Here is a 13,055-nt window from a genome sequence, read left to right as displayed (position 1 = left end):
CACACACACACACACACACACACACACACACATACACACACACACACACCTATCTTGGACTGGGTCAGGAAGGAATGTGGGGTTTTCCAGTTGGAGACTTCTTTTCTTCCTCCTCCTCATTCCTAACCTTTCTGCCTCCTCCTCCTCTCCCTCGCTCCTGATCTTTCCACCCTTTTCCCTCTTGTTCTTCTTCCAATTCTCCCCTCTCTCTTTCCTCTCCTCCTCCTCCTCCTCATCTTCCCTGATCCTCTGCCTCCACGTTGTCTTCTTCTTCTACATCTTCATCTTTTTCACCCTCTCTTCTTCCTCTGAGACTTTCCTCCTCTCTCACTTGCCTCCTTTTTTTATCCTCTTCTCCTTCTTATCCTCCTCGTCTTCCTCCTTGATCTTCTGCCTCCTTGTTGTCTTTTTCTTCTACCTCCTCCCGCTCCTCCTCTCTCCTTTCTCTAAGACTTTTCCTCCTCCTCTTCACCTCACTTGCCTCCTTCTTCTTTTTCTTCTTCCAAACTCTGTGAGCAGCTATCTTACTCCTCTTCCTCTGTTCGCCGCCTCCTCACCCTCTTCGTCTTCATCATATCTTCCAATCTCCTCCTCTTCCTCTTTTAACAAAAACATGAACACACACTGATGTGAAAGAGACGCTAAACACCTCCTACTTCACACACACTAAACCCATCTCAACAGCTCCCCCCCCCCCGACACACACACACACGCCTGACGCTAAGCCTGAAAACTCACATGTCATCATTTTCCAGATCCCTGCGAAGGTGCGCTCCATTTTGTAATTAATGGCAGCTCAGCACAACACACACACACACACACACACAGTGGAGTTAAGTCTACACACACCTCTGTGCATATACGTATTCGAATCATCATGTTGTCTTATACACTCACAGAAACAAACATCTCTACATCTTGTTTTTTGTGTTGCTTAATTACCCATTAATGAATATACAGCAGCATCTGCAGAATATAGTAATTATCTCGAGCTCCCAGTGTGATTTTAAAAGCCTAAACAGCAGCTGACGAGCTCCAGTCAGAGGGGGAAAGTAGAAAAAAAAACCAATAATTTAAGTATTGTAATTAAAAATGTACAGTTTTTATGTGCTAGTACTTCAGAGTGAGATGTTACAGGACTTCTTTCAGCTGCAAGTACTTATCACTGTCAGGATTAAGATTTTACAGCATGCAAAACATCTGATAAACACATGAAACTATAAGCGTTGCCAGTTATGTACATGTATATGATTCATTTATGGATTACAGACATGAAATAAAAAGTGAAAACACATATTTCCACATGTTTCCAAGGACACTTTGGTGTTTCATTTTCATCACATCAATTATCACAACTGCATCTGAACACCCTGCAACCTGCAGCTTCAGTGTGAAATCTGATGGATGAACCCACGAATGCTCGTCAGTTCAAGGCCAACTGTTAATAAAACAAGTCCTCAATATCTAATAACTTGAAAAAATGAAACTTAAATGTCTCTTTAAATGGTTGAAATGTTATAAAGTGTGTTGACTCGTTAATCAACATTGGTACGTCAACAGACAATTAGCTGCTTTTACATTTTCCCTAATTTATTACAGTAAGAGCCTGTTGCAACTCATTTACAGTATTAAGAGTATTTTATAACATAATCATCAGCTAATGTTTTATGATTTTCCACTCAGCTGTTTTTCCTCCTGCAGATAGAGTCATTGGAGGGAAATTACAGCATTCAAAACCCTTAATGTTGAAAATTAAACCATCCGCTGCCCTGAAGTCGACCTGTTGACGTCGTCAAAATGCCGCTTCCTCTTCCTGAGTGTGAACCTTTTCTTTCTTAAACCGTCAGCGGAAGAATCTCCCTCTGCAGCGGAGGAGAGGAGGATGTGGCACAAAAAAATTTAGTACTTAGTGGGCTCATCTAGCTGGAAATCCATCCTGAGGGGAGAGAGGAGCGATTGTTATATTTTACGGATGAATTTCTCCGTTGATGAATGGTGGCGGTCGAGGCAGAGCACCGCCGCAGCCTAATGTACTTGACCACATGCCAAGCTGAGGCTTTTTTTTTTTTAATGTGTTTATTTTCTCTTGCAGCTCTGCAGGATAAAAATTAAAACCCTGAACATATAATAAAGCCGCTGTTGGACAGTAAGAAAGATAATCAGAGAGGAATATGATGTTTTCCTGTGTGGCAGCTTCAGTTTTTGCCACCAATCAGCCCTATAACTGTGGTTTTCTGTGAGTGAGTGAGTGAGTGATAAAGTTACACCATTGGTTGGCGGCTGAGTGTTGGAGTTCCCTCATTGGCTGTTGCTCTTTTAAAATGAATTGGTGAGAGATGATGTGACTAAGACTGTGTTTCCTGCTCCGAGCTCTGACGCTCACAGCTCCGGTGTTAAATTTAGAAAAGTCGGCTAAACTCTCGTTTAAACAGACGTCTACCGGCGTCTCTGCATCTCCTCCTCCACCGCCCGGTGTATCCGACTCTTCGGCTGGCAGCGGCTGGCAGGAGAGACGCTCCGCAGTGCGTTTGGATTTTATAACTGAACTCTGAATAACAAGCAGCATTAAAACACGAGTCTTGCAGGTAAAACATGAGACTCATGTAGCTGTTATATCACTTTAGTGTGGCGCGTCTGCTCTGCAAGTGCGCTTGATTTGACTGTAACTGCGGTAACCAGGCGGAGATAAGCCTCCTGAATTTGCACCCAAAATACTGTCAAATCTTTCACTTACAAATTCCACCACAGCCTCCATGATCATCGACCACGAAAGAGGCAGAAAACTGACAAAACATTTGATACAGTGACAGGAGTTTAAGTTCCCAGGCAAAATACCTGATTTCAGGCAGTTTTAAATTCATATAATACTTAATTCAGTACATTGTACACATTTCCTCCTGGACAACTTTTCAGGCTCAGAAATCTTTTCTTGCTTTAATCCCTGCAGTGAAAAAACGAGAGACATTCGCACAGTGAAGTAGATGAAAGAGCAGGGGGAGTTAATAGATAAGGACAGGTAATTAGAATAGTTATAATTAAAGTTAAAATAAGTTCTCTCTCAAATCAAACATCCTAAGATATGAGTGCAAAGTATTGTTCTTACAATTACATTCATACTCTTTTTATGACTCAAACATAGCTTAACCATGTCATGTGATGCTACTTCAGTATACTTTAGCAACAAATATTACTTGGACCACTACAGTAAATAGGCAGTAAATTGGCACTTGGGGGCATCCAAGGGCGAGGGTAGGGATGGAGGTGAAGGGTTAAGCTGAACTTATACCTTTCGCGTTGTGACGACCCTCTCTGGACAGTACATGAGGGTCTGCTAGGATCCATGTGACGCAAATTTCGTCATTAAAGGGTGTATGCGTAGGCTCTGTGCCTCCAAGTTGTTGCCCAGTCTGCGCGGTCACAACACTGCCTTCCTGTAGACACCGATCTACTGCGTATGTGTGGATTATGTCCTCCGAGCAGACTCAAGAAAGTAGTATAAACAGAGCTACTACGCGTCCGTGGTGTCCGTGTATATGTCCGCTTGGGACTATATCTGTGGCCTTAGGGTGGAAGTGGAGGTTGTGTTGAGCTGGAAAAGCTTGGCTTTATTGTCAGTCCGGTGGAGTGGAATGTGTTGGAGGCCGGCGTCTGTCCATTCGGAGATTCTAGTTGTGTCAGGAGGAGCTGGGAGTTGGCTGCTGTGCGGTTGAGGGTGTAGCGTTGGTTGGACATGCGGCGTCTGGAAGAGCGGCCTTCCTCTGAAGGACAGTGATGGTGACAAGGGCCTGTATGTGGATGCGGTGGTGTCTCGCTGGATGGAGAGCTATAGACAATGCTTCGCTGAGGGACGTAGATGGCGGATGTGATGGCTTAGTGGCTGCCTGCGATAGTTGGAGGCAGCAATGGACGGAGGAGATTCGGAGACCAGATCGGTCATCAAACACATCATTGTCCAAGAGGCTGAGAACCAGATAGGCATGGTCTTGTTCCTAAACCATAGTTATTATAACTTCATTTATCACATTCCTCTCATAGCTGACGTGATGTTTTTAAAAGCAAATGGGTTCAATTTGTTCAGTTTTGATGGTACATTTGCAAATCGGGTTGACAGCATGCTGAAGGGTGAGACAATATTTTTATTCAGAGAGCACTTTTTGATGATCAGTCACATTTTTTTTTTTCTCCTGCAGGAGGTTTTGATGAACAACTTTATTTTATTGTAAACACAGTTGTGTTTACAAGCAAAAATGCACTCACAGGCTTCTAGAAAGCATCTACAGTGGCCCACAGGGGGGCTGAAGTCAAACTTGTGTGATTAAATGAACTCAACAGGAATATAACTGCTAATTATAGGTGAGCATCTTCCTCCATCACTTTTAATTTCATGAGCAGTGTACAAATATTCAAGGACATTTTTTTTCCCCTGAGCTCTTGTTAATTTCTGCTGGTTCACTGCCACTTCGTCACAGGTGTAAACGCACGCCCGCAGGCATGCTGGGAGTAGAGTTGCATCGCCGCAGGCCACAGCAGGGCGTCCAGTTAGGTAACAGACTCGAGTAGATCTAATGTGTGTCTGTCTTTAAGGTCAGGACTGAATTAAGCACAAGTGCCTGCACTCTGTTTCCTGCAAAACAAGATGAAAGAGCTGACCTTTTCTCTGAGTTTAAAGTTAAATAAAGCATTTTTTAGTGGTGTTTTGCTCCTTTTAACCCTCTTTTTTTTTTTGGTTGTTGGACCTGAGCAAACATGGAAAATGAGCTACAAACAAGTTAAACAAACATATATTTTGTTTTGACAGACTTTACAGAGAAAACTTGAACAAATTAATAATCAATCACAATTTTTCCACCAGCTGGAGGATTGTGATTATAATATTGAAATCTGAGGAGATTTTGTTGTTTTGTGAGTTTGTTGCTAAACAGATGCACATTAAGATTTGCTAACAAGCTCATAAAGTTGTTTCCACTTCATTTTATTAAACCAATACTGAAAATCAGACAGAGTACGGTGTTCAGCTTCCTGATTTGATCTGGGATTACTCCCTGTTTGCTAACATATGAAATTTAACTGTGAATTTGACTTTATTACATTTAAATATTATATACTGTTGGTTAATTTTAATGTTTGGCATGATTTTGTTTTCTCTGCTGCTGTGTCTGATTCTCTGCTCATTTTAAACAGCTGCAATGGAAAAACGATAAAATCTACGCAAGCATATGGCTGCTGGAAATGGTTATTACAGCAACATTCATCCAGGGATTAGGACCGCCGACTCTTGGCTAATTAAACTTTCGACTCCCTGACGTCCTCACCGCTCCTCCACTCTGTCAGTCTCACTGAAACGAGTTAATAACAGAGTATTTCACTGACTCGGTTATTAATGCACCAGAGGGGAAAAAAAAAAAAAAAAATCCCTGATTCCAATTTTGAGGAACACACAAGCCCTCGAGCAGTTTGCTGCAGATCCCCTGAAAGCTCCTTTTTTTAGTCTACTCTCCCTCTGTAATTGAAATTTCTCTGCTAACGTAGAGTAAATCAAAAGTAAAATGGAGGTCACCCTCCCCCTCCCCCATCTTCAGTATCTCTGCGATCTGTCTGTGAAAGTCTTGTTTTCTCAGATAAGGTCAAACGCAGGGTATCACAGTCTTGTTTAACTTTTGTGTTTTTTTAATGTCTCGTGCTGCTTTTCGCTCCTCAAATCCTGGATGTTTTCTCTCGGAACAAAAGTTGTGAGCTTGTAGGGAGGCTCAGCGTGGATCCGCAGGGCTCTGAACTGAACCTCCTGCTGCGAGTCCCGTCGCAGAGAAGAGAAGCTTCCAATTCCTCTTGTTTTCTTTCTGTCTATTTTTTTTTTTTTTTTTTGCTACATCTGTCAGAGCTGTCCTCACCTCCTGCTGCATTTAGCGGGGGATCGCCTTGGCGTGATATCAAAGTGGGTGACAGTCTCTTTGTCTGCTGGCTTGTTATTGATCGTAGGCTCGCTCCAACTGCCCGCTGAGTGCTCATTTTCGTGCCGAGGGAAGGATTTTATCGACGGGCGACACGCTCCTTGTAGAGCAGAGAGGGTGCAGGAAAATGAAATGTCGCCTTGGAGGAGTTTGACGGGCTTTCAGCTCGAGCTCGCAGGTGAACAGATGCCACCATTAAACAAGACTCACTTTGTCTTCCCTGCATGCTTTGCAGCCCACAGTGCCGCAGTTTCCTTCAACTTCATGAGACGATCTGCTCTGAAACAATCACAAGATTTCACTTTTTTTGCCATTTTCAGGAATGAGAGACAAAAATCTCAATATATCTGCTTAATTCTGTCTCACCAGGTTTTAAAAACTACAGACTAGACTCGACTACTGTAGTGCGAAGGAGGCTCACAGGGGAGCAATGAAAGCACAGAAAGTAAAACTTTGTCATTTTGCATGAAACTGTGCCAATTAAGTGGAAGAAGGTTGAATGGCTCACATGGAAGTAGGTGGAAAGTAAAAGTTTGACGAGAACTTTTCATTCTTTTACATAATTTTAATATTTTTTAAGCATTAATGTCTTAAAACATAAGTGTCTTATGATAGTATGAGGGACAAAACTATAATGCAACCTGATTTCTTCAATGCCATGTTAATAAAAAGCCCAATAAAATGCTTAACAGGGTTTCTAATTGGTGTATTTTCATGTGCAAATGTGCAAAACAAAGACAGGAAATGTATCAGTTATGATGATGAAAATGGGCGATGCCACATGTTTGTTTACATTGTTGTTCTTGGAAGTCGGTTCCCAACACCTCCTTCATGACTCCATAATTGCCTAATTTTATACTGTGTCATCTCATCAGACAAAAATAAACTGTGCTCTTACTACAAAGTCGTCCTATGAAAAATCAAGCAAGCTATGGTTCCAAATCTAGGCCGGGAGTAAAGGAGAAAATATAAACAGGGATTTTACTGCAGCCATGTTATTACAGTTCATGTGAACATGTTGTTCGATATCGTGCATAACCTGGTTTCTCTGAGTAACCTGGTTTCTTGTGTGTATGTAGATGTTCTCATTGCTGAATATCCTGCATCATGTGGTATCTTCATGTAGTGATGTAGTGAAGCCGAGAGATGGGAGTAGTAAGAATCTTTACAATAATACTTAACACTTTACCATATTTCTGTTCTTTCTGGTTGTTTGCATTTATATAAAAACAGACAAAAAGCTTTGTTGAACTGATATCCAACTTTACTAATAATAGCTCAATTTCTGTGTTTTATGCTCAGTTTGGGATAAAAATAGATTGTAAAGCGGTGTGGCAACTTCATGGAAACAAACACCTGCACCTGAATCACAATCCTCAGTGTTTAATGTGAAAACACTGAGCAGAGTTTCAGCTCCAAACATTAGAGCTCTAACGAAGATAATCAGTGAAAGGCATTCACATGGCGGCCTCTACAGTCTGTGTTGCTTTAATCAGATTAAAATGGCATCATTAGTGTGCAAATGCAAATGTTCCCACTGTCGCTGCTCGCCACATCCTGCAGGAATAACAAAGTCTCTCGTGACCAAAGGGAACAACGTTTTGCTGCAAAACAATTTCTCGCTGCCACTCTAATCAGATTACAGCCCTCTGCTGACTGTGTTTTCATACACAAAATTGAATCACAGCTCAATTCTTACAAGGAAATTGGTACCTTGGTTGATATAATCAGAGATGTAAATAACCAAAATGCACATGGCAGTGCAGGATGTCGAGCCAGAGCAGGGAGAGAGACTTGATTTTGAGATTATAATGGTTGAAGGTTAATGGTTGATTTGAATCACCTGAAGGAAAAGATTTGAGACATTTAAACCCTTGAGGTCGGGTATGACCTTTAGATTAAGTTTTTTTAGCTTAAAGGAAGAGATATTAGATATAATTTTATAAGATTATACAATATATGACAAATGTTGAAAGGCTTAGTTAGTCATTTAGGTCAGTTTCCAGTGTGCAAATTGCCAAAATGTTGTTTGCACTCTCCATTTTTGCTTCCTGCTTTACATTGTGTTTCTGACCTTCTTCATTGTCACTTTCCCTCAGGGCTTAAATCTCTTTGGTTTAATTTATTTATTGCTTTTCAATTGCTCTCCCACTAAATCACATCTCTCTCTTTCTCCATCTCTGAGCTCACTACTCATACTCTTTGCATCGATTTAGAAAAAAAACCTCACTGTGTTCCGCTGGGAGCTCATTTCTTTCCCCTAACCATCCTTCATACTGAGTTCCTTCAAAAATGCGGTGACCTTATTTTGACCTTTTCAGCCTGTAACTGTGTTAGCGATCTAGAAAATTAAACTTCCTCCTCCAGCATCGAGTTGGGGAGTCACTTAAGATCAAACTCTGAACTCCTTTTTGTGCTTGTTTCCAGATGAAAAGCTGCCAATGAGCGAAAGCTACGACAAGGATAGGCCATGGCTGCCCATCGAATCATCAGAGTGACCAACAACAACCACATCCTCCCTCGCTGTAAATCTGAGGGGACGCTCATCGACCTCAGCGAGGGGGTGACCGGGGCGAGTCTCACTGATGTCAAAGGTCAGTATGTCATTGTTGTAAAAACACAGGGGAAAAAATGTGTTCTGTAAGGCAAAAGTTTCAAGATACAAGATTATGGTTAAATTTAAGTCCCAATTAATCAAAGTTCACATAATATCTCTAGATTTTGTTTTAATTTTGTTCTTTTCATCTTTTGCAATCAACATATTCAGTTATCTGCTGGAAACTGGCTCTTTCACTTCACTGGTTGCACCCCATTGCAGCTTTGTTTACATGCTCTGTATACGCTAATGAGGTGAACCAAAAATAGCAACTTATGTAGTTCATCTGCTCATACATTTAACTTGTGATCTGAAAAGGTGTTTGGTTGCATTCAGAATCATTGAAATATTTGTTTTGCTTTTTTGGTTGCCTTTGTGTCCAAGATAAAGGACTAAACATTTCTTTTTCTGGTTTTAGGCTTTTCTCAAAGTTTTAGGCAAACAAAGCAATAAAACCATTTAGGCAAAAACCCTAATGTCTGATCTGTAGCACCATCACCTCATTAGTTTAACTGGTCCATTATTTCTGTGATATGCACCGTTAACCGCAATATTTTGAGTAATCAGCAAATGAGTGATTAAGTGCACTTATAAACCACTTTGCAATCAAGACAGAAGCTGTCACTAACAGTTTTATGAGATAGAAGTGCAATTTGGTCTAACATCTTTTTTTCCTTTTCAGTGCCTTCTCCCAGTGCCTTAAGGCTGGACACTTCAGCCTCCTATGGAGCGGCGCAGGAAGTGGTCGCCATAAAGGATTACTGCCCCAGCAGCTTCACCACGCTGAAATTCTCCAAAGGTGATCGCCTCTATGTGCTGGACACGTCAGGTGGAGAGTGGTGGTACGCCCACAACAACACAGAGATGGGTTACATCCCAGCTGCCTACGTCCAGCCGGTCAACTTCAGGAACTCTTCGCTCAGCGACAGTGGGATGATTGACAGTCTTGGGGAGGGATACGAGGAGGGGTCGAAGGAGTTTGGAGGTTTGGGGGAGTGGACAGGGATGACCCCTAAACCCTCCCCAATTTACAACAACAGTCCATTCTCTGTGAACCCCTTTATCCGCCCGTTAGATCAAAACTGCAAAGATGCAGGTGTAAGGAACTCAGCAGACCTCATTCTCTTTGATGCCTTGGCATCACCGTCCACTGGCTCCACCTTTAACACAAGTACAATCATGACGAATGGGTTTAGCAGCTTCTACATGAACAACACCACCCCCATCAGCCCAAACCAAGAGGTTGCACCAAACCTCCACAGGGAGAACCCTTTTTTCAGGAGTAAACGTTCCCACAGTCTCTCAGAACTGTCCGTCCTGCAGGCTCAATCAAATCCAACCTTACCCTCTTCTGGATTCTTCACAGGCCTTAAGGCTCCTGTGCCGGAGCAGTTTCAGAGCAGGGAGGATTTTAGGACAGCTTGGTTAAACCACCGAAAGCTAGCCAGGTCTTGCCATGACCTGGAATCCCTGGGTCAGAGCCCTGGGTGGGGCCAGACACAGCCGGTGGAGACCAACATCGTGTGCAGGTTAGACAGTAATGGAGGGGTTGTTCAGCTCCCAGACACGCACATCAGTGTTCACATCCCTGAAGGCCATGTCAGCCATGGAGACTACCAGCAGATCTCCATGAAAGCCTTACTAGACCCTCCTCTGGAGCTCAACAGTGACCACTGCTCCACTGTTAGCCCTGTGGTGGAGATCAAGCTCAGCAACATGGAGACCAAGTCCTTCATCACACTGGAGATGAACATATCAGTAACTGTGAGGAAGGACAGTTGTCACACTGCTGAGGTGCTTTGTGTTCGAAGTGATTGCAAAGAAGGGCCTTACACGCCGATCCCTAATGCTTACATTTACAAGGATACAGTCCAGGTGCAGTTGGATAGTCTAGAGCCTTGCATGTATGTGGCTGTTGTGGTTCAGTCGCAGTACATGAGCCACAATACGACTGTTTGGGACTATGTGCAGAGGAAAGTAACTCTAGGTGTGTACGGACCCAAGCACATCCACCCTTCCTTCAAGACAGTCGTGGCCATGTTCGGGCATGACTGCGCTCCCAAGAATTTGTTGGTGAGCGAGGTGGGTCGGCAGGCGAGCTCCACCCCGGCGGTTGCCCTCCAGCTGTGGGGGAAGCACCAGTTTGTACTGGGGTATCCTCAGGACCTCCAAGTGGGATTGTACTCCAACATGTCCAACTATCAGGTGAAGGTGAACGAGGGTGCCAGTGTAATTCGGGGATTTCAGGTCAAACTGGGGAAGGTCAGTAGGCTGCTGTACATGATCTCATCACACAACCCCAACAGCATCTCAGACTTCACTCTCAGGGTCCAAGTCAAGGATGCCCTGGACTGTATCCTCACCCAGTTCTGTGTCCAAACTCCGCAACCACCTCCAAAGACTGGAGCGAGAATAACGGGCCAGAGGAGGTTCTTGAAAAAGAAAGAGGTGGATAAGATTGTTCTCTCACCGCTGGCTGTCACCTCCAAATATCCAAAGTTCCAGGATCGTTGCATTACCAATCTAAAATTTGGCAAGTTGATCAAAACGGTTATCAGGCAGCACAAGAGCACCTATCTGTTGGAGTACAAGAAGGGGGATGTTATTGCTTTGCTCAGTGAGGAGAAAATCAAATTGCGAGGGCAGCTACGGACCAAAGAGTGGTATATTGGATACTATCAGGGGAAGATGGGGCTTGTCCACGCCAAAAATGTTTTGGTTCTGGGTAAAGTGAAGCCCATTTATTGGTGTGGGCCGGACCTAACAACCACAATGCTGCTGGAGCAGATCCTGAAGCCTTGCAAATTTCTTACATACATCTACGCAACCGTGAGGACAGTTTTGATGGAGAACGTGGGTAACTGGAGGGCGTTTGCAGATGCCCTGGGATACGGAAATTTGCCGTTGAATTATTTCTGCCGGACTGAGCTGGACAATGAGCCGGAGAAGGTGGCGTCAGTTCTGGAGAAATTGAAAGAGGAGTGTACAAACATGGAGAACAAGGAGAGGAAGTCCTTTCAGAGGGAACTCATGATGGTAAGACAAGAAGAATGTGTGTATGAATGTGGCTGTGGTGTGTGAGAGTTTTTATGCTTTTAATTTGACCATATCTTTTTTCTGTCTTAATTTGGACTTCAGGTTCTGGTTAAGTTTTATTTTTCATGATTTGAACTGAATATCCATTCTCATACCACCATTTCTAAGTACTGTAGAATCAGTTTGTGTGCACATAAGGAGACAATCTTGAGGTGGAAATAGTCAGAGTATTGAGAATAATGATTTTACTGTGTCAATGTTTTTAAGATCTGTTTCCATGAAAGTAGCAGGTAACAATCATAACATTTCATACTGACCTGGAAGAAGCCAGTAAGTTGGAAATGTGTTCTTAGAGTTTGAAGTTGACCTGGTTTTTGTCGAGTTAAACCAGTCCTTTTGAATTATGAGCAGACATTAGTGTCAGTTTTGGATATGTGGATGTCTAAGCTTTGCCTTTCAGCTAAGAAAGAAAGAAATCCTCCAAGATTATTCAGTCAATTGTAAAATTATATCCCTTTTTATCTTAAGGTAAAAACTGCAGATGCAGACTATTTAGATTTGTTTTGTGTGAGCCTAAATATCTCATTTCAATTAGTCATTTAATCAAAACATTTTTTAATCTATGAATCCTCAAAATATGTGAAAATGCCCATGCGGAACGCCCTGTTGGCCGAATGGTAGCTACGGTTTCCCTGGTTCGACTCCAGCTGGGGACCTTTCTTGCATGTCATGCCCCTCTCCTCCCTCCTTGCCTCTTGCCTCCCCTTATTTCCTGTCTGCTCTCCACTATCAGCTGTCCATTAGGGGCAAACATGCCCCAAAAAACATATCTTTAAAAAAAAAAAAAGGAAAATGCTCATGGCAAATTCCCAGAGATATTCCATTTACAATTCTATAAAATAAAGAAAATCAGCAAATCATCATATTTGAAATCTGTAAACAGGGAATAGTTTGCATTTTCCTTGTTTGATTAGTGACAACTCATAGGATACCACAAAGTCACAGCCCTTGTTACTGCAAGAGTAGCTGCTGATTTTATCTCTAATTTTAAAGAAAATTGTCCTGCATAAACAGCCTTTTCCTCAAATGATGCACATCATGAACTGAGCAAGAGAAGACTTCTATCAGTGTCTCTCAGCTGCTTGCTGTATCATTAGTTGAGCTTTGTGGCAGCTAAAAGGAACAAAAAACAAATTCCCTCAACAATCAGTGTCACTTTCTGTCTTACTGATTAGTGAGTCTGCTACAACATCCTTCAACATGATTACTCTCCACTTCAGCCTGCAGTGCAGTCCGACAATGTGACACAATCTGAGTGCCAGCTAGAAGAATTTGGGTCCTTGTGCTCAGTCACTTGAATGGTAAACAACTTGTCTTATAGTGTGGGTGTCTCACAGTGAGAACAGCCATCACATAAAAATGTAGGAGAAAATCCTGTAAAGGAATGCATGGAAATAAAACATAACATCTGCAGT

General features: G+C 42.6%; 2 protein-coding genes across 2 annotated transcripts in view; one reads left to right on the top strand and one right to left on the bottom strand.

Annotated features, from left to right (window-relative positions):
* LOC122976244 overlaps positions 1–13,055 on the bottom strand; it is a 1,153,509-nt gene that overhangs the window by 1,043,587 nt on the left and 96,867 nt on the right. The gene's annotated exons all lie outside the window — the stretch shown is intronic.
* The window catches only part of LOC122976250 (SH3 domain-binding protein 4-A-like), a 28,474-nt gene that overhangs the window by 1,189 nt on the left and 14,230 nt on the right, over positions 1–13,055 (top strand). Inside the window, exons 2-3 of the mRNA XM_044344634.1 lie at positions 8,376–8,542; positions 9,227–11,580. Of these exons, the coding sequence (XP_044200569.1) occupies positions 8,419–8,542; positions 9,227–11,580 (2,478 nt within the window). The 5' untranslated portion in view covers positions 8,376–8,418. The remainder of the gene's footprint in view (positions 1–8,375; positions 8,543–9,226; positions 11,581–13,055) is intronic.

This window comes from Thunnus albacares, chromosome 24 (assembly GCF_914725855.1).
Source record: "Thunnus albacares chromosome 24, fThuAlb1.1, whole genome shotgun sequence".
NCBI classification, from domain to species: Eukaryota; Metazoa; Chordata; class Actinopteri; order Scombriformes; family Scombridae; genus Thunnus; species Thunnus albacares.
Note: the sequence above shows the minus strand (reverse complement) of the source record. Positions and strands in the feature narration are given on the sequence as shown.